The following is a 19,823-nucleotide window of genomic DNA, read 5'->3' as shown; positions in this document are numbered from 1 at the left end:
TTAAGTAATAATTGATCAATGGAAAAATCTTCTATGAGACCACATCCATGAGATAAGTTGAGCTCCTCACAAGTATTGCAATTTTTTTCATAAGTAACTCTTCCATCCCTAACAAATTTTTTTTTAATCAAAAATATCATATTTTTTCTCATGGGTGTTACAATTTCCTACATAAATACAATCATTATAGTTTATACCATGGACTATCATTGGTCACCTTGTAAGATAAACCACTGATGTAAGGTTCATTTTTAGTATAACGAAAGTTCATTTCTAATACATTGAATGTTATTTTTTGAAGAGTTAAATCCACTTTTGGTCCTACATTTATTGTGCATTGGACACATTTTGCCCGCTATTATTAATTTTGTCACATTTTGTCTAGACTTTATAAAAGTTGGCAACGTTACTTGGCGTTAAGCAATAACCGTGAAGTAGAAGGGCAATTCTATCCTTTCATGTGTAATTCTTCATCAGCCTTGTTTCTTGGTCTCCCAGTCAAAGTCGAAGAGAACATCATATGGGTGGAAGAGCAACCCATTTATGCTAGGTACAAAGTTGTAGATCACTTCATTACGCTGGGGAGATTAACATGAGATTTGGGAATCTTTGTGGCTTTTTCTGAGGCTTATGAATTCTCAGATTTTATGGGTTGAGGTCAAAATTTAATCTTTTTGGTTGCTGTAATGGGTGCGATAGTTATAAATTACAGAGAGAATAATAAAAGACTTAATTTTTTTGAATGAAGTCTTTGATTTTTGTTTTTAACCGAAATTTAAAAAATTTGCACTATCCTAGTGATGGAAGAATTGTGTTTTTAACTGTGCTGTTTATGATCCTAGTACTCTATTATGTTTGTAGTGTCAGAAATATTATAGAGTGACTCATAGGCATGTAGTTTTTACTTTATATTATCCTTGGGGTATGAATGATGCATTGAGTTCTTACAGAGCAACCTTATCGGTTGGGATTTGTTATGAGTTATTTGTGAGTTCCACCCCCAGCATTCACATCATTCTCTACTATCTCACTCAATCACAAAAAATTCTTCTGCACATCACTTTGAAGTTTTTTTTCAGTTTTTTGTGGACCCATAATTTAACCCATTATATTTTAATTATTTCTTTATCTATTTTATTTATAAATTTTTAAATAAAATTATGCTCAACTTTGTGGACCCATCTGTCCATTTCAATTTTTTCTGACATTATACTTTAACTTTGGAGGATAATTATTTTTCAAATAATTCACACACACATCAACTATTATTTTGGGGATGAGATATTCACTGTACCAATAACTTAGAATTATGCTCTAGTGTGGATGCTCTGAATCATAGATATAATCATTATATTATAAATTTTTGTCTAATGATTTTGTATTACATACTACTTTCATAACTTTTGGTTTCATCTCTTTGCTCTGTGAGCTGTCAGTGATTGGCAGAGGCATGCTTAGAACTTCATTTGCATTATGTTGATGGCTTTTTAATGCATAGCCAATTTGGAGGCTCTTGTTTTTATGGTTGTAACATATGAAGCCCTACTGGGATATTCTGGGAGTTGATTTGGTCCATTTCTGCAACTCGGTCATCACATCAGGCAGTCTTCCCAATGGCATCAACCACACGCACTTGGTTTTGATTCCAAAGAAGAGTGTCCCAACTAGTATGGGAGACCTCATACCGATCGCCTTGTGCAATGTCATTTACAAAGTCATCTCCAAGGTCCTTGCCAATCGATTGAAGCCTCTTCTTCGCCAACTGGTCTCAGAAAACCAATGTGCCTTCGTTCCCCAAAGATTGATCACGGACAACATCATGCTTGCATTTGAGACTCAACATTTCTTAAAAAGAAAAACTCAGGGCAAAGATGGGTATGCAGCGATCAAGTTGGATATCAGTAAGGCGTATGATAGAGTGGAATGGCCTCTCCTCCAAGCTATTCTCACCAAGATGGGTTTCTGTTCACGTTGGACGAACCTGATTTTCCAGTGCATCTCTACTGTCACCTATTCTGTGTTGCAAGAGGAAGCAGAAATTGGTCCTATAATTCCCAAGAGGGGTCTTCGGCAGGGAGACCCTTTGTCTCCTTATCTCTTTATATTATTAGCTGAGGGCCTTAGCGCGATGATCCGTAATCTGGAGGACAGAGGCATAATTCATGGAATTTCTGTTGCAAAGGAGGCCCCAAAGATTTCTCACCTTTTCTTCGCCGACGATAGCTTCATCTTCATCAAAGCAAATTCTCAGGAGAGTAACATAGTCAAGGACACTCTGGAATTTTATGGGCAAGCATCAGGGCAGCTTATCAATTATGATAAGTCTGCTATCTATTTCAGCATCAATGTTAGGAGTGAGACCAGACACCAAGTGAAAAGCATCCTGCAGATTAGCAATGATGGACGCGAAGGAAATTACTTGGGGTTACCAGCCGTTGTGGGAAGAAATAAAAGAAGCATCCTTGGATTCATTAAGGACAGAATTATGCAGAGAATGCAAAGCTGGACCAACCGTTTCCTGTCAAGAGCCGGGAGAGAGATCCTCCTAAAGAACGTAATTCAAGCCATTCCCCTTCATGCCATGAGCCTATTCCTGCTGCCTAAGGAGCTGACTAAGGAAATTGAAAGAGCCATGAATTCATTCTGGTGGAGAGGAGAAACTGGAGGCAAGAGAGGAATCAACTGGAAAGAATGGAAATATCTAACTATACCACGAAGTTGGGGTGGTCTCAGCTTTAGAAATCTTAGAAATTTTAACCTTGCCATGATCTCGAAGCAATACTGGAGGTTGCTGCAGAATCCTTCATCTTTGGTAGCGAGGGTCTATAAAGCGAGGTATCACCCAAACTGTTCCCTACTTGAGGCCAAAAAAGGTGGCAGTCCATCTTTTATATGGAGTAGTATTATCGAGGCTCAAGAGATTATCCGCAGCAACTATAGATGGCGGATTGGTGATGGTGCTTCCACTAAAATTTGGGGTGAAAAATGGCTCCCATGTCTGGATAACCCGATGGTCATCACACCACCTTTCCCCTTGCTTGAGAACGCCACCGTCTCGGCATTAATGAATGACGACAACTCGGGGTGGGATGAGGGTGTTATTAGGGATATTTTTGTGGAAAGAGATGTCAATTTAATCCTTAGCATCCCTCTGAGCATTATTAAGAGAAGAGACAAGCTGATTTGGAGTGGTGATAGCAATGGTATTTTCTCAGTCAAAGGGTGCTATAAGAATATTTCTGCCCAGTTAAATCTAGCCAACGCGAAGCCGTGGACATCCATGTGGAACCTCAAGTTGCCAAGGAAAATCAAAGTTTTTATATGGCAGGTTTGTTCCGGTTGTTTACCCACAGCAGACAAATTGAGAGTGAAGCGTGTGGACTGCTCTGCAACATGTATTTTATGCACCTCGGCGAATGAAACTGCATCACATCTTTTCACTGAGTGCAGTTTCGCAAGAACGATCTGGGGTCTGAGCAATCTTCCTGTGAGCTCTGGAGGTTTCGACAGTTTTGAGCATTGGATGAACTATCATTTGGCATCATTGGAGGAGGATCGGTGTTGTTTGCTGCTGATGATTCGCTGGAAAATTTGGCGTGCTCGGAATGATCGTATATGGAATGATAAGTCCTCTAATCCCAGTAGTTTACTCAAGGGAGCTATTCATTTTCTGGAGGATTGGAATAATATTGTGAATATCAGAGGCAATAGAGTTGGACCGGGCATACCTCCAGATCAACGATGGGAAAGACCACCTCATGGCTATTTGAAGCTCAACACAGATGCTGCCGTCAACAACAACAACAATCGCATGGGCTTTGGATGGGTGCTTAGGAACGAGCATGGTCAGTTCATCACAGCAGCTTGCATTCCAGGGAGAGGATTGTTCTTACCTAAGGAAGCTGAGGCCATGGCCGTAAGGGAAGCTCTAAGTTGGCTGAAGAATCGCGGGATCAGTCACGTAAAGGTTGAGTTGGATGCTCTCCAAGTTCTACAGAGTCTGAAGCATAATGGGGAGGTCTCTTCTTTTGATTTAGTTATTAATGATGTAAAAGATTTGCTGCATTCACTTAATCATGTAGCTATCTCTCATGTTCGTCGTACTGCGAATAGTGTTGCCCATAATCTAACTAGGGAAGCCTGTTCTTTGTCTGTACGTAAGGAGTGGTCCTCTTGCCCTCCTTCCTTTATTGTCAACGATCTGTATAACGATTTGAATTAATGGAGTTTTCTTTCTTTCAAAAAAAAAAAAAACATATGAAGCCCTTTAATTAGAAAAAAGAATCAATTTTTTTTTCTTGAATGCTTTTAGTGTAGAAGTCATAGCATATTTTATCGATATTGCTAAACTTATGGTCTTGGGAGGTGGCAGTAAGGACTAATTTTTGTTTATTTGTTTGTTTCAGTGGATTTGCCTCTATTCTCAACGAGTAAGGACAATATTTTTTTGCAGTATTTATTTTCTTGTTTTTAGAGGATAATTTCATCTCTGTTGTGGAAGTTTATTTTATGGAACATGGGGACTTTCTGGAAAAAGATGAATTTAGTGTACAAAGTGAATTAAAAAAAAAAAAAAAAAAATCTTTCTAGTGAGTGAGTTGATGATGTGAGTTGCCTTTCCCCAGCAGAGCTAGCTTCGAGACGAATTCTCTAGGCGAAATGCAAATGATGTGTTTGCCTCATCTCAGGACTGGAAAGGACAAAAATGCCCTTCAATTTCACGGAAACTTAATGTCAATTTGAACGGTGGACTAAAAGTGTCTAACTTTTATTAAATCCGGGTAAAATGTGACAAAATTAATAAAAGCGGGTAAAATGTATCCAATGCACAATAAATGTAGGACCAAAAATAGATTTAACTCGTGAATTTTTGTTTACCCACTTTGTATTGCGAGTTTTTTCAATGTTTAATGAAGTTCGTTGTTTGCTTTCAAAAAATAGATTTTTCATAAAATTACAATTACATGTTCATAAAATCAATGTTGCAAGTTCATAAAATTACTATTGCAGGTTCAAAAAATTACTATTATAAATCAAATAACTACGAGAGGTTCATAAAGTCTTTACTATATGTTCATAAAATCACTACAAGCTCATAAAATTTCTACTGAAAGTTTATCAAAACTTATTGAAATGATTTATTGGAAAATATATCAACGAGAATTTTTAGTAAGATATTTTCTATATATTAATTTTAATTTTATAAAAATAATTAGATAATGATTTATTTAACTGATAATTGATCGAGTGACACCATTTTTATGAATCAAATAGCTCAAGTTTTAAATTATGAATAATTATCCGTTGTAGTCTAGTTGGTTAGGATATTCGGCTCTCACCCGAAAGATCCGGGTTCGATTCCCGGCAACGGAAATTTTGCGTCTTCCACGCCTTCACGCAGTTATTCATTTGTTAAGTACTGTACTTTTACCTCTTCCTTTTTCCTTTATTTTAAATATGGTATTCCGACCACTAATGAATGCATTTATATTTATTATATCCAAAAGTCAAAGACAAATTTTCCACCTATTTCTAAAAGTTCCTACTATATGTTCATTAAATAATTACAGCACATTCATAAAATTATAACTATATTTTTATAAAATTATTATTAAATGTTGATCACAAATTATTTAAATGATATATATTGAAAAATATATCAATATGTGTTTTATTTCAAATATTTCAATGAGATATTTTTTATATTAATTTCTTTTATACAAAAAATAGAATAATATATTTAAGTAATAATTGATCAATGGAAAAATCTACTATGAGACCACATTCATGAGATAGGATGAGCTCCACACAAGTATTACAATTATTTTCTTCACAAGTAACTCTTCGATCCCTAATATTATATTTTGATTTAAACGTATTACATTTTTTTTAATCAAAAGTATCATATTTTTTCTCATATGAGTTGTTACAATTTCCTTCATAAATACAATCATTATAGTTTATACCATGGACTATCATTGGTCACCTTGTAAGGTAAACCACTGATGTGAGGTTCATTTTTAGTATAACGAAAGTTCATTTTTAATACATTGAATGTTATTTTTTGAAGGTTCATTTTTTGTGTATTGATTGTTCATTATTTGGTATACTACCTAAAAATGATCATTTAGTACATTAAAAATGAACTTTCAATATACTAAAAATAAACATTTATTAATGGTCCAAATTGCAATGTGGACCATGATCCATAGTATAATTTGCCTCATAAGTAACATTCAATCAATTTATCACGATTAATATTATACTTTTTATCATAAGTAACTCTTCAACCCCTAAATATTAAATTTTGATTTAAAATTATTACATTTTTTCTCAAAAGTATTACATTTTTTCTTATAAATAACAATTAATTTATTCCTATTTAGTATTACATTTTCCATCATAGGTTTACATATAGACATGACCTGACCTATCTCACGGATAAAAATTTGTGAGGCGGTCTCACATGAGAGTCACCCATGATCAATTGGTGTCATTGTATTGAAATTGGAAAATTATATTTATGTACTTGAATTTTTTATGAACCTACAATATTATTTTTATGTATGTATTTGGGTTCATGATATAATTTGCTCTATTTCACACATATATGGGTGAGTTTAAATGAGAACAATCCCATGTAAAAAATGAAGAATGATTATAGCCAAACATTAGAGTTCATGTTGAAAGTTTTAATAAAAGAAAAAAATGGAAGAAAAATACGAATCAAATTTATAATTATTGTAAAATTTTAAGTTTTCAATATTTATAATATTGACATGATCCATTTTTCCAATATTTTTCAATAATCTTCAATTGTTAATCTTACCTACATAGACGGATCAGATCAGTCATAATTTTTAACTTACCATCGTGATCTCACCTAACGCTCCATGTATATAGGGCATACTCTCTTGAGAGCTATTCCTCATGGGGGGAACTAATTAAGAACCAATCATAGATGTCCATCTAAAAAATCTAATAGATTTAAAGCAATTAAAGAGAAAAAAAAAAAAAAAAAAGCATACAATGACATTTTTATAAATAACTCATCAACCTTTAAAGTTTAATTAGTAACACTATAGAGTGCAACTTTTAACATTATAAATTTCAACTACGCAAAACTACATATAGAGCTCATATGCTGTAAAAAACGAAAGACATTTTTGTAAACTACTCAAACTTTAAAGTGTAACTATCAACTAACACTATAGAGTGCAACTAAGCAAAGCTAACAGATGGAGTGCATCTATCCACTGCACTTATACTAGGACAGATGCACTCTATACTGTTGTTAGTTGTGCTCTATAGTGTTGTTTATTACACTTTAGGGGGCGTTTGGTTCAGGTTATATAACATAACCAAGGGAATGTGACATTCCAAAGCTCACATACCTATGTTTGGTTCACATTATCTCAGGGAATCTAACATTCCCCAGGAATGTCACATTCCCTCCATGTAGGATTTTGAAGGGAATGTGATTCCCTTCAATTTCTAAGGTTATGTAAGATAACCTTAGTTATGTTAGTTTATTACACACACACACACACACACACACACACACACACACATATATATATATATATATATATATATATATATATATATATATAAAATTATTTTTGTAATTATATATTTTTTATTTTTATTATGTTAGGTTAGCATATAAAATAATTTTGTTTTTCAAGTTCAATATTTTAGTTAATATTTTAAAATCATGTAATTATATATGATACCGTTATCTTATTTATTTATTTTAATTTTTAAATTTATTAAAATATATGAAAATATGTTAAGGATATTATAGTGTGTGAATAAAAGATAACCCTAAACCAAACATGATTATATTACATACCCCAATTTTAACCAAACACATGAATCTAACATTCCTAATAATCTAACATTCTCAGTAATTTAACATTCTCAGTAATTTAAGGTAATCTGATATTCCTTGAACCAAACGACAAAGTTAAATTATTTATGAAAATATCATAGTACTTTATTCCTCACTCTCTCCTTTCTTTAAAGCCGTTAATTTTTCATAGATTGACTGTTCCGAGTGGTTTTTAATTATCTCATGCAATAGTTTTTTATTTGATTCAAATTATATATATATATATATTGATTTGAGTTTGTAATTAAAGCATATGTAAGCAAACTCCACGTGGGAAGGTACATGAGCCCTCTGATGCCACGTTTGCATGGCCAACCCTATACCACCTGTTTACTTATCACTGTACATGCACTCCATGCAACTTACAAATGCCCCTTCAACCCAGTCAAAAGACCCACCCACCCCCTCCCACCTATACATACACACACATGCGTGTGTATCATTAATTATACTTGGAGTTTTGTTTTCAAGTCCTTGGAAGCCAAGCCGGCAATTTTCTTCGAGTATGAGAAGTAAAGTCGAGGAGAGCTTCACGGATTTCTTCGAGAAATGGATGGCGCAGCTTGAGGAGTGTGCCCAGTTGCTCCTCATTGCGGCCGAGAACGAGAAAGATCACGAATTTTTGGTGAATAAATTGACTACCCACTACAAGAATTACTACACCGCCAAATGGGCGGCGGCGCGTGAGGACGTTCTGGCGTTCTTCGCCCCCGTGTGGCTGACGTCCTTGGAGAGCGCGTACTTGTGGGTGACGGGGTGGAAGCCGTCCACGGCGTTCCGGCTGGTCGCCGGCGAAGGGATGAGCGAGGAGCAGATGAAGAAGGTGGAGGTTTTGCGGGGGAAGATCAAGGCGGAGGAGGAGAAGGTGGAGAGGGAGATGGAGCGGCAGCAGGTGGCCATGGCTGACCGGCGGATGGTGGAGCTTGCTCGCCTGGGCGGCGGCGACACGGTGGCGGATGTGGCGGTGAAGAACATGCTTGGTGGTCTTGAAAAGGTGATGAAAATGGCTGATTGTGTGAGGCTGAAGACACTGAAAGGGTTGCTGGATGTGATGGGTCCCACACACAGTATACACTTCTTGGCTTCTGCTTCAATGCTTCAGATTCAGATGAGGAAATGTGGGAAGACACAACACAATCTTAGTCTCATCACAAATTCATCATAGTAAAAAAATTAAAAAAAAAAATTAGATTTAATTTCCAGTTTCATTTAGTCTTGTATTAGAACATGTATCTGGAATTAGAGGAGATTGGAGTGCATTTGGTAGCTTCTGAAAAAGGAACCATTTTCACTTTTGATTCAATTTATTGCTCTGGTGGTACCATGCATGCTCACATATATGCTTAATTGTAAAGAGGATTGAAAAGCAACCGAGCGAGTCAGCTATGAACAATCTTGACTGATTTAGTTAGCTTTCTTATGTTTTTTTACTGATTAGGGTTATAAGGTGGGATTTATTCAGTACACACATCGGACACTGACTGCTGAAGACTTAGACCCTGATTTACCATTTATCTTTTTGTAGTCCTTTATTGGCTAGGGTCATAAGGTAGGATTTATTCAATTCACACTTTTAAGTAGTGATTACGGACAATCTAGACTAATTTACTTTCTTGTGGTCATTTACTGGCCAAGATCATAAAATGAAGCTTATTCAATGTACACTCTTCAATAATGATTACAATTTTTCCTTGTCATCTAAAAAAAACAGTGAACCCTTTAATAATGAATACCGGTTTTCCTTGTTATCTAAAAAATACAGGGCACCTTGACTGAATTTTCTTCATCCAAAAAGAAAAAGCAGCCAAGCAAAAGTAAGACAGTGATTTGTGGTGTTTCTTAGCTGTGGAATTAAACATTAAAAGCAGAAACACTTGACACACAAAGAAAGAACCAAAATTTTCCATAGCAGCCACTCAGAAGAACCTATGCAGCAGCAGCTAGAAACTACAAAGAGATTTAAAGTAGTCGCCAACACTCAACATCCTGCTGTTCAAATTCATCTTTTTTGTTTTTTTCTTTTCTTTCTTTTATGTTACATACCAATTCTGAATGAATATTCACAGCAGTAGTAGCACTACAATAGTGTGTGTACTATAAAACCTTTTACAATGACAATAAGATGGAAGAATACATACAAATGTGAGCATGGGAGAGGTTTTGACTTTGAGATTGTGTGCATACATACATACATACACATTGTTAAAGCTAAGCAATCCTTTTTTCACTTACAAAAACCGGGTAATATGCAGGGGGACTAAGGCGCCTCAGCTGATAGGATCTCGAGCTCTGCCCACCAGAGCGGCGACAGCCTGGGAACTGCACCCTCGGGGGAGATATCGAGGACTTTCCTTAGCTTCTCTATCACTTCCTTGATGGTTGGTCTCTTCCTGGTGTCTTGTCGGACGCATTCCTGGATTACCTCACACACCACTGCTAGCTCGTCCTCGTTGAAAGAATTCAATGTTGGGTCAACCAGTTTGCTGTAGCTCTGCCTATTGCTCAGGTATTGCACAGCCTACACACAATACTCGTCTCTATATAAGAATGGCGAAGGAAAGAAAGAAAAACACATAGAGAAATAGAAATGTGTTAGGGTGGAGGCCTGAAGGGCCAAGTTAGGAATGTGGGGCACCATCCTACAGAATGCAAATGCAGAGACTTACCCAGTTGAGAAGAGGGCCTTGCTCTTCTGAATAAGGTAGTTTTGCAGTAACTGTTTCCAGTAACACAAGCCCAAAGCTATAGATGTTTGTTTCGGGGTCAGCAAGCGGTGGCAATTCAGAATTCTCTTCGTTTTCTCCAGATTTTGACTTGGCTGCCAGTTCTTCCCAGAAACTCATCTCTGCAATCTGTGTAAATGAAATTGGTTCTTTATATGAACACGGAACAGTTTCACATAAATATGCCAACCTCCTACCTTAGCAGCATAATCATCTGTCAAGTATATGAATTTTGAACTGATGTTTGAATGAGGCAACGGTGGATTTAATTCGTGCATGTACTGGATACAATATGCAGTCCCCATTATAACTCTCATCCTTGTATTCCAGTCGAGATGTTCAACTTCTTTAACTGAAATATACAAAAATTGCATTTTGATTACTTATTAAAGCCACTGCTTTTCAAAATGATTTACATGGAAATTTGTATTAGTAACATATATTACCATGTAGATGTTCAAAAAGAGTTCCATTCGGAGCATACTCGAACACCATCATTCTAGTAAAAGGCTCGTCCTCCTCACAATAGCCAATGAGGTTAACAAAATTCTTGTGGTTGATCCGTGAAAGAGTATCAATCTATGTAAGTGCAAAAACAAGCATAACAAGTGAGTTCTCCAACGGGGAATGAACAATGCACAATAAGCCAATTTGAATTCAACCGAGAATGCCATTGGTCACCAAGTATTAACTTTCACAAACTAACCTTCTTCCTAAAGGCTATTTCTGCCCGTTTGGACCAGTCTTTCGAAAAACTTATGGCGGTTGAAGCAACAACGATCTCGACTCCACTTGACAGAGTACCCTTGTACATAGTGAAAGCAGCATGAGTGCTTATAATATTGCTGAAATCTTCACATGCTGTTTCTAACTCAGATCTATTCAGCTTTGGTACACCTATATTTTTCACAGAGAAGATGATATTACTACGGGAAATAAAACTTTCAGATTGTTGGGCGGAGGCCAGTGAAGGGCCAAGTCCAGCACCAGGTGGCTAGGGGCATTGTTGGGCGGAAGACTGAAAAGTCAATTCCAGCACCCTGCCTCTCGAAAATGTGGCGGTGTAAGGAAATAAAGTTGTGCCTTCATTATAGGTTATAGCTTTTGGCATAGTGATAATGCTTGATCCTAACACAGATTCAACCTCAGATTTCACTCTTTTTTGAGCTACAACCATAGTTAAAGAGAATGGGCAAAAGAGGAACTCTCCTTTATGAAATTCAATGTTCACCTAGGACAACATTACCTGTAACAAATGCTTTCTGCAATTGTCCACTCAATCCAGTCTTCCAAGGGCCAATGGACCTTGCTGCTCTACTTCGGCAAATGCAGATGATTGCTATAATAATGATGAGTAAGAGAAGTCCACAAAAAATGCCTATTATATACTTCCAGCTAAGTCCAGATTTTCCAGAATCCGGAGCTGGAATATCAGTTTCTTCTTGATCAGGGCCATTTTCAAGGGGTGATGCTGGTATGAAAGTCCCAGGCACAGCTGGGAATGACCCGCTACTTCTGCTGCTTGGCTGAGCAACAAGATTACCCAATGGCGCCCCACCATTTGCAGGAGCAGCAACAAGGTTACTCGATTCTTCAAATAACTTGCGTCGTGTGGGGTTAGGTGGACTCTCTAGAGTGTGGATTATGTGCGGGCTAGGCGAACCTGCTAAAGCATGATAAATGAACCCTAAATGAGTTTGGAATCCCCTAAAATTTGAAGACGAGGAAAAGAATCATTTCACTCACTTGGCAGATCATCCGAGTAGCAGCTGGTATTTTGGTGCAAAGATCCCTTTCCAAGATTGAAACTATAGTGAAAAGAGAATCACTTCTCAGAAATGCAATGTTATGAGGAAATACAAGGGAATTTAGTAGACATTTTAGTTACCCACACTGAGATCTGATTGAGGTAACGTATCAGCACCACTTTTATAGATGTCATCAAGAAATCGGCTTTCCTCAATGGATTCCAGCTGACATGCCAGATGCTGTCAAAAACAACATCAAACTCAGAGCAATGTTTGCAATATAACGCATATGAAGATTCGATCATTTATCATGTCATAGCTACCAGAACATACAAATAAGGAAGGCAAAGTTATGAAAAATAAATAAAAACTTACCAGTCCCCGAATTTTCTATTTACACAGCCAGATCCTGAAGCAAAATCAGAACTGAGATTCGGGTCAAACTGAAATTGAGTCAGAAAGTTAAGTTTCCCAATCTCCGAAGGAATGCTTCCTTCAAAGTTATTGTTACAAAGCAACCTGAGAAAAAAAAAGTCATATTAACTCCGTTTGGAAGCACACATGCTTACTGAACCACGAGACTTCCATAGTAACAGTTGAACTCACAAGCTTCTTAGTAACTGCAGGCCTCCTATCTGTGCAGGAATAGTTCCGCTCAAGTTGTTATCCGTCAAATCCAACACTTCCAGCATTTCGAGCTGTCCAACTTCTTGGGGAATTACACCCGAGAAATGGTTATTGGAGAGTACACTTCCAGCGCAATTAGACAGCAAACAACAACATTGTTAAGATTCAAAAGATAATTAAAGTCCCTTATTCACAATGTAAACTAACATAAGATGCATATAGAAACAATTTTCTTGTTCTTGAAAGCGAATAAATGGGCATTTTCCTTAGTGTGTTTGTATAGCAAAGAGTCAAAGACAGATGAATCTAATTCATAAGAGAGTTAATGCTTACAGCGCTTTCAAGTGAGGGAGATCTCCAAGCTCTGGCGCCAGTGTTCCTTCCAGATCGTGCCCGTTAAGGTCTCTGATAGATACCAAACAAACACATCAATGTTATAGCCGAAAGTGCAATGCATATTAACCATTAAAGATAAGAAAGTACACTTATTCAGCGACTTACAGCATTTGCACATTACCATCCACACAATGGATGCCAGACCACAAGCATGGATCACAGTCATCGACATTCCAATTCTCGAGAGCTCGTTGTGGATCATACTCCACTCTTGCCCGGAATTCTAACAAAGCTAGTCCTGATTATCGCATACACCACAGCCAAGAACGACAGGGAATGTTTCAAAAAAAAAAGGATTGAATGTCCAAGTCCAAAAGGCTAAAGATTAACCCTTTACCTTCAGAATTAAGCGAGCAACAGCCATGAACATCAGATACGAGAATCAGAAGGGCGAGGTACGAGAACTGGATTCCATGAATTGTCCATCTACTTCCCATTGCTTTCCAAACACTATGTGGGTGCGGATGAGGCAGTGATAGGCTCTGCCAACAGCTCTATACAAAATCGCCAGCTTTTTTCTTTTTCTTTTATTGTTTTGTTTTTTCTTTTATGAACAAAAAATGGCCCTCCGAGCAACAACTATTACTCGAAAACAACAACACTTATACAACAACGATAACGAAAAACACAAACACTAGTATGTTTTTTGTAGATACAATTCCTATGAATTAGCAAAAGCTATATTGCAAATCAAATGTAAAACTGTCAGCCCTCTTTTGACACACACATTCACCACATTGGTATCTATCCCTCATTGATATGGATATCAAACTCAAGCTATAATACCTCAGTTTTCGCCAGCCACGGCCAATTATTAACAATTTCTCCAAGATTTAATCTTTTTGAGCTGAAAGTTGAGAAAACAAAATTACCCATTCTTGGTTTAACCACAGAAGATCTAAAAGCATATGCAGAATATAAGAATAACCACAATCACAAGCAATCTATATAAAAACTTACCAGAAAAGCAGGGAAAAAGGGCAGTCAACGAATAAATGATATGATAAAAATGAGAGAATCTTCTTTTGCTGCAATTATTGTCACAATCTTGAAATTTGATTTCAAGAAAAAAAAAAAAAAAAAAAAAAAAGGTTATGTCCCAGGTGGTGGTGATGGCGATGGGGGTTAGAACAAAAAATTGACAAATTTTACAATTGAAAAGAATTGAATGATGAGGCAAATGTATTATATGACAATAAATATTATGTAGTTAAGAAATTGAATGAAGCTTTTTTCTTATTTCTTGACTGCCCTTTCCAGGATGATCTCAGAGGAGGAGACTCTCTTCTTCGACCATCTTGTCTGAAAGAGAGGAAGAAAGTTGGGGAAAAAGCTTTCTCTCTCTTGTTTTCTCTCTCTAACACCCCCAACCTTCCCCCACCACACCCAACAAGCTGTGTTCTTTCCGAGTTTTTCCCACTCTTTTCTGATTTCTCTATTTTCCATTGACGCTCGATAATTTTCCTCATTTTTTTTCCCTTAAAATTTTATTTAAACAATTTATGAAAATGATGAGCTAACATATATCTTAGTAATGGAGTATATAATTTTTGGCGGGTTAATGACAGGTCAGTTGACTGGGTCCCACACTCGTCATGCTTGCGTGGCGCCAACTATTATTATTACTTTTATCGAAATTTCTCTCCGAGTTAATGCCATATGGGTCTCCCAAATATAGTAATTTTGTTAGATTTAGTTCTAAATTTTTAAATTGACATTCTTTTAACTTTCAAATTGTTATCATCTATGGTCCAAGTTAATCATGGTCCTTCAACTTTCAAAATTTAACTAGTTGTGGTCCTCCTGGAAGGACCACAACTACTTAAAATTTGATAGTTGAAGGACTATGGATGATTAACTTAGACCAGGCAGGTAACAATTTGAAAGTCGAAGGATCACAAGTGGTCAATTTGAAAGTTTAGAACTAAACCTAGCAAAACGATTATACTTGGAGGACCTCAAATAGTATGAACTCTTTTTAAGAGTTAATGCCACTTGAGGTCCTCTCGAGTATAGTGATTTTGAACTAAACCTAGCAAAACGATTTGGCCCCTCAATTATTAGCAAACTGTCAATGTAGGCCCTCAATTGCTTATTCATCGATTTGGTCCCCGAAATAATTATTTTTAGTCGATTTAGTCCCTCCAGATTGTTGACGGAAGACGGCCGGAGGGACTAAATCAACTAAAAATAATTATTTTCGGGGACCAAATCGATGAATAAGTGATTGAGGGACTACATTGACAGTTCGCTAATAATTGAGGGACCAAAACGTTGATTAACTCTTATTATTATTAAGAAAATCAAATAGTATTCGGTTCGGTTTACAAAAAACTCGAATCGCTCAATTTTTCGGTACATTACTAGTTCGATTTGGTTTGGTTCGGTTCGGGTAAACTAAACCGAATTGCTCACCCCTAATTATTGTAAAAGAGAAAGTTTATCCAGCGCACACCTTTCTTTGGATAGTGATTGCGAGTTTTTCCAAAATTGAAAATAAAGATAACACAAAGAGTTAATACCATTTGAAGTCCTTCGAATATAGTGGTTTTGCCACGATTAATCCTAAACTTTCAAATTGACCATCTGTGGTCCTTCAACTTTTAAATTTAACCATTTGTGATCCAAGTTAACCAGTCATGGTCCTCCAAGTTTCAAAACTTAACCATTTGCGATCCTCATGGAAGGACCATGGTTGGTTAAAATTTAATAGTTGAAGGACCATGGGTGGTTAACTTGGACCACGAATGGTTAAATTTGAAAGTCGAAGGACCACATATGGTCAATTTGATTGTTTAGGACTAAATGTGGCAAAACCACTATACTCGGAGGACCTCAAATGGTATTAACTCATAACACAAATATAAGTAAGTTCTCTTTTTGCATAGTAAAATATTATGAAGTGCAGAATTTATGAAATGTGGATTAAAATCCATGCGCAGCTTGAACAGGTCCCTTCTCGCCAAGCTAGCTAGGCTAGAGAGTCCTTAAAGAAGAGGATAAGACGTGGTCTCAAGTGTTAAGAAAGAAATACATGAAAGCAGGGGCATGCATTGCTAATATGAAGAAGAGGAGGCAATAATATGTCAAACTTGACAAGATAAAAAGTAAAAATCGGTGGTCACTTTTTGACAATTGTTATACCATGGACCATGGTTCATATTGCATTGTAAACCATGATACAAAAATTCTCTACTTTCAGTTAACACATTTTGTACTTATTAGGAGTGGACATTTCGAGATTCGATTTGTTTTTTTTTTTTTTTTTTTTTTTTTTTTTTTTTTTTTTTTTAATGCCAAATTGTGTGTAGTTCAATTTCCTTCCTCTTAATAACTAGTGTGTATGAGTAGTGCCTTTTAGTGTTGGTTAAACATCATCATCATAATTTGTATATTTTGAACTCTAGCTCACATAGCTATGTGAACCTTGATGGATTTCTTTTGCATTGACTATGAAGGTTGAGGCTGATTTGATCTAATCCTCAAGCATGGGAGCTTCAACGCCATTGGACATTTGTTTCCTCGATCTCTTATAATGGCTGGGAATATATATGAGTGCAATGCCTGCCTCTCTACATGTGCCTCGCTATTAGATACTGATTCTCAAAATAGATTTTCTAGAGTCTGATGGAGAAAATTGACCCCGGAGTATGTAATTATACAGGTCAATAATCTCGCGTATAATATAAAAGTAGTAACATAGAAGAACAATATAATCACAATAATATTTCCTTCTATTGATGTAGGACATTACAAGTGGATTGTAATAGTGAAACATGATTTTGTAATAATACGTACAACGCTAATTTATACAAAGGAAATCTCAACCACTTAGGCTAAATTCGTGGTGGGCCACGAGACTAAGTCAGGCCCATATGGTGGGCCACAAGACTAAACCAAAGTCCATCATTATGAGCTTGGAAGTCGGCTCCGGGCTTGAGACTTTTCTTGGGCTGCTCGGGTTTTACATTCCCAGACTCCGTGTCTCTATTATTATTGGGTCATTTCCAATATATCCATCAGAGTCTATATTCATTGCAGTTAGTCTGTTTTTTTGGTAGAGTTATATGATCTTGTTTCTCAATTCCTCATAGTTAGCTTGCTATCTTTGGTTGGATGTATCTATTAACTGCACTTCATTCTGAGGTAAATATATAGCATACAAGTATTATAGAAGTATACAACATGCGGAGTAACATATCATGTTACTCATTCACACTATTGTTCACTTAATATTCAGAATAGCAAACACATTTGTTGCTTATGATGAGTCTGCATTTACTCATTCTCATTTCTATATTGTGTTTCCACAGTTTACTATATTAATCTATTTTATTTCAAGTGCCTATTTAGAGACATATTTCCCTAATGCTTAATGTTTTTAGTATGTATTGCAGGATTAACTATATTGTAGTTGCCAATGGCCTTGTGGTCTAGTGACATGAAATGACTCTCTCAAAAGGAAGGTAATGGATTCGAGCCTAAGTAGGTCGGTATTGACGGTTGAGAAAATAGATATGAACATGTACTATATTGTAATAAAGTCAGTAGTACTAGAAAAAGGTTAAAAATAATATAGAATTAATTGAATGGTTTTTGTTTGTTCAGCATCAATTCAAACTTCTCATTTTCTCAAGTTACTTTCACTTTATATCAACCCTCCTATTGATTAAAAGGTTAAAAATAATATAGAATTAATTGAATCAATATGAATATTAAAATATATATATATATATATATATATATATATATATATATATGAATATTAACAATAATGAAAATTTAAAAAAGATGTCCTTCAAAAAAAAAAAAAACATCGATCTAATGAACTAAAAAATTTAATAATAACTACATTATTAAAAATTTCTTTTGTCTTGATGCATTTCTTGTCAGGCCAATTAGTTGACTGTTGAATATTTTTTTGAGGAACAAAGTTTAATTCATTAAATCGGTCAAAAGAGTAGCAACAAGATAGGGTGGTGGTGTATCCAACCACTCCCCGCAACCTGCTAATGAAACGGCTGCCCGTGTTATAACATGGGCCACCTGATTCGCAGATTGCTTTACAAAATCGAAGTTAACCCCCTCTACCGTAGAGGCAACTTGTTTTATATCATCCACTAAATAACCAAAAGTTCCTAACCGTAAAGTATAGTAACACATTTGCGAATCCATCTCCACATCCACATCCCCATCCCTGTATCTTTCAACCAGGTAAGAGCTTCCCGTACACAAACCATTTCCGCCTCCACCACTGAATATTGCCCCGGCAGCTGCACACCCTTAGCAGCAAGAAAACCACCTTGATTATCCCGCATAACCCATCCCAACCCCATAACACTTAGATTCACGTCCACTGCTGCATCCGTGTTTAGCTTAAGCCTCCCCACTCCCGGTGCTTTCCATTTGGCCTCCCCTTCATGCAAGCCGTCATGCCCATCATCTGCAGAATTCACAGCCTGCCAGTTTGTCAAAAAAGTAAGGGAACTATGCAGAACCGAGTCAGCAGCGAATGCCAACCCCTTCCAGACATGGTCGTTTCTACTCCCCCATATCCCCCAACATAACATGGCAAATCTGCATTGTAAATCTCCATTCAGATTAGCCAAAAGCTCCATAAACCAGTCAGCAATATTACCTGAAGCATGCACCGTTGGAGGCAGGTTTTGTGAGGCCCAGATCGCGACGGCATGCGGACAGTCCCGGAATAGATGTGCTGAGGTCTCGTCCTCACCCCTACACATATGGCATACTATATGACACGCAACATGTTTGGCTAACAAAGCATCCCTGGTAGGCAGTATTCCGTGTGCAAATTGCCAGCAAAACAACCGGACCTTGGGTGGAACATGCAACTGCCAAATGAGGTTCCATTGTTTATTAGTACTGAATTCACCAGCCAGCATCCTATATGAAGATTTCACAGTATAATTCCCCTTATGCTCCATTTTCCACACCCAATCATCTGGAGGGTTTCTACTACTTACCGGGATATTGAGAATGCATTTCGCTTCACCTTCATCGAACATGTCCTTCACACAATCTGTATCCCAGCCCGTGCCAGCTGGGATTATTAAGGACACCACGGGGGCTTCTTTCACGGATGGATGTAGAGTAGTTCTAACATAAGGGTCAACTGTAGTTGTGAGCCAAGGATCATTCCCGATTGTCGTAGTGCGCCCATCTCCAATACTCCTGCAAATACCCCTTTTAATCACATTCTTCGCTTCCACAATTCCCCTCCATATATAGGAAGGGTTTCCACCAGATTCTGCATCCAAAAATGTTAGAAAAATAATATGGGTTGCTCAATTCCATAATTAATATTGGCTATCTTTGACTTAGCATAATTCATCATGCAGCACAGCACGTCACATGTATCCACGTCCTCTTCGATTTCTGCTGTGCATGCCGTTTTTATCTCTTCATTTGAGT

The 19,823-nt window shown here is 36.8% G+C and overlaps 2 protein-coding genes and 1 non-coding gene across 6 annotated transcripts; 2 read left to right on the top strand and 1 right to left on the bottom strand.

The window, feature by feature from the left end:
* Positions 1–5,300: 5,300 nt before the first annotated feature.
* On the top strand, positions 5,301–5,373 carry TRNAE-CUC. Its single transcript has one exon. It is a non-coding gene; the product is annotated as a tRNA-Glu (tRNA).
* Positions 5,374–8,311: 2,938 nt separating this feature from the next.
* On the top strand, positions 8,312–9,197 carry LOC109162480 (protein DOG1-like 4). Its single transcript, XM_019311185.1, has one exon. The coding sequence runs from the start codon at positions 8,400–8,402 to the stop codon at positions 9,057–9,059; it is 660 nt and encodes a 219-aa protein (XP_019166730.1). The 5' UTR covers positions 8,312–8,399; the 3' UTR covers positions 9,060–9,197.
* Positions 9,198–9,859: 662 nt separating this feature from the next.
* On the bottom strand, positions 9,860–14,860 carry LOC109162476 (protein MALE DISCOVERER 2-like). 4 transcript variants are annotated; one of them, XM_019311174.1, is made up of 15 exons: positions 14,349–14,860; positions 14,175–14,235; positions 13,726–13,967; positions 13,494–13,626; positions 13,326–13,397; positions 12,972–13,115; positions 12,741–12,884; positions 12,510–12,605; positions 12,364–12,425; positions 11,864–12,283; positions 11,324–11,514; positions 11,064–11,196; positions 10,815–10,969; positions 10,561–10,746; positions 9,860–10,412 (listed from the first exon to the last, which is right to left on the bottom strand). In XM_019311174.1, exons 3-15 carry the CDS (start codon positions 13,823–13,825, stop codon positions 10,152–10,154), a joined length of 2,097 nt encoding a protein of 698 aa, XP_019166719.1. In that variant the 5' UTR covers positions 13,826–13,967; positions 14,175–14,235; positions 14,349–14,860; the 3' UTR covers positions 9,860–10,151. The 4 variants fall into 4 exon arrangements, with proteins under 4 accessions (XP_019166719.1, XP_019166718.1, XP_019166721.1 ...); XM_019311173.1 differs by having other exon boundaries at positions 13,726–14,235; XM_019311176.1 differs by having other exon boundaries at positions 11,864–12,280; positions 13,726–14,235; positions 14,349–14,859.
* Positions 14,861–19,823: the final 4,963 nt, after the last annotated feature.

Source organism: Ipomoea nil, unplaced genomic scaffold (genome assembly GCF_001879475.1).
Source record: "Ipomoea nil cultivar Tokyo-kokei standard unplaced genomic scaffold, Asagao_1.1 scaffold2942, whole genome shotgun sequence".
NCBI lineage: Eukaryota > Viridiplantae > Streptophyta > Magnoliopsida > Solanales > Convolvulaceae > Ipomoea > Ipomoea nil.
The sequence above is the reverse complement of the archived record's forward strand: the minus strand, read 5'-3'. Positions and strand labels throughout refer to the sequence as shown.